The sequence below is a fragment of the Austrofundulus limnaeus genome, unplaced genomic scaffold, assembly GCF_001266775.1.
Source record: "Austrofundulus limnaeus strain Quisiro unplaced genomic scaffold, Austrofundulus_limnaeus-1.0 Scaffold15, whole genome shotgun sequence".
Lineage (NCBI taxonomy): Eukaryota > Metazoa > Chordata > Actinopteri > Cyprinodontiformes > Rivulidae > Austrofundulus > Austrofundulus limnaeus.
The window spans coordinates 3,256,850-3,258,130 of record NW_013952417.1 but is presented as its reverse complement, the minus strand read 5'-3'; the positions used below and the strand labels follow the sequence as shown (position 1 = coordinate 3,258,130).

Sequence of the window (1,281 nt, the reverse complement as noted above, 5' to 3'; positions counted from 1 at the left end):
GTATCTCAGGGTCTTGTTCACAAATGAGGGAAGAATGGAGCGGGAGATTGACAGGCGGACTGGTGCTGCGTCTGAAGTGATGCGGGCGCTGTACCAGTTTGTCGTGGTGAAGAGAGCTGAGTTATGTCTAACTCATAATATGTGCACTAAGTGGATTGTTTCTACTATTATGCTTATTTGACAGATGCAATCTTCTGTGCATGGTTAGTGAATCAGCTTTGTGCACATCATCAAGTTTGTGCATATTTTTGTGAATGAAAACCTTTGATAAATCAGCCCCAGTTTGCTAATAAATGCTGAAATTACATGGGCAACTTGCCCATTTAGATGGGCTTTCACTCATCATGTTTAGTTTTTATGACTTCAAATAAACATGGATCTACCACTGATGGATTTAAATGATAGAGTGATTGAATTTTAGAAAGTTTAAACAGAGTTTTGGGTTAAAATAAGGTTACTGCCAATTCTAGACCAGAATAAACAGATGAGGTTTAACACTGCAGTGAACACTTCAGAGCACAGACCTTTGTTTGGTCTCTGTATTAGCAGGAACTCCTTGTCCACCTCCTCCCCAGACCTGGTCACTACACAGGTCAGAGTTCGCTCCACTCGAGGAGCCTTCTTGGCTGGCTTTCTGGGAAAGTTTTGGACACCCAGCTCATCGTCCCATGGCTCAGAAGGACACAACAAACAGGACTCACTGTTCACTGAAACAASAGGAGGCAGAGAAATTACAAATATWTTAATCTCTATTAATGGTCRAGCAGAGGAGGAAGCTTACTGCAGTCTTCTATATCAGGAAGATCTAGAATCCTTCTCTCCATCTTCCCCAAAAGCTTCTTAGAATTGTTTTCTTGTTTGGCTTGAACCTGAACACAGACAAAATGTAAACACATAAACTCATACAGTGAAATCCAGTCCATTTATTGTAAAAGTGTTAGTTTATTTTGAGCTCATGTTCACCTTGTGGTACGAGCGACAGTGCAACTGGATAGGACACTTGAAGCACTGTGGTCCTTTGKGGGTGCAGACTCGTGCTCCTAGCTCCATCATGGCCTGGTTGAAGTCTCCAGGTCTCTCTGGATCCACCACCAAATTGGCGAGATTCCTGACAAAATCAAATCGCAATAAAACTCAAATTGTTGCGTTACCGTTTAAACTTAAAGGCCTGTTATTTACTAGGATTGTGTATTGGCAAGAATTTGGTGATACAATACATGTCATGAAACAGGGGTCACGATACAATACAGTGGTTTGCAAAAGTATTCATACCCCTTGAAC

At 41.6% G+C, this 1,281-nt stretch overlaps 1 protein-coding gene across 1 annotated transcript in view; it reads right to left on the bottom strand.

Annotated features, from left to right (window-relative positions):
• mutyh (mutY DNA glycosylase) overlaps positions 1–1,281 on the bottom strand; it is a gene marked incomplete in the record, with an annotated part of 15,879 nt that overhangs the window by 8,327 nt on the left and 6,271 nt on the right. The window contains 3 exon segments of the mRNA XM_014002902.1: positions 525–707; positions 782–869; positions 964–1,108. Of these exon segments, the coding sequence (XP_013858356.1) occupies positions 525–707; positions 782–869; positions 964–1,108 (416 nt within the window).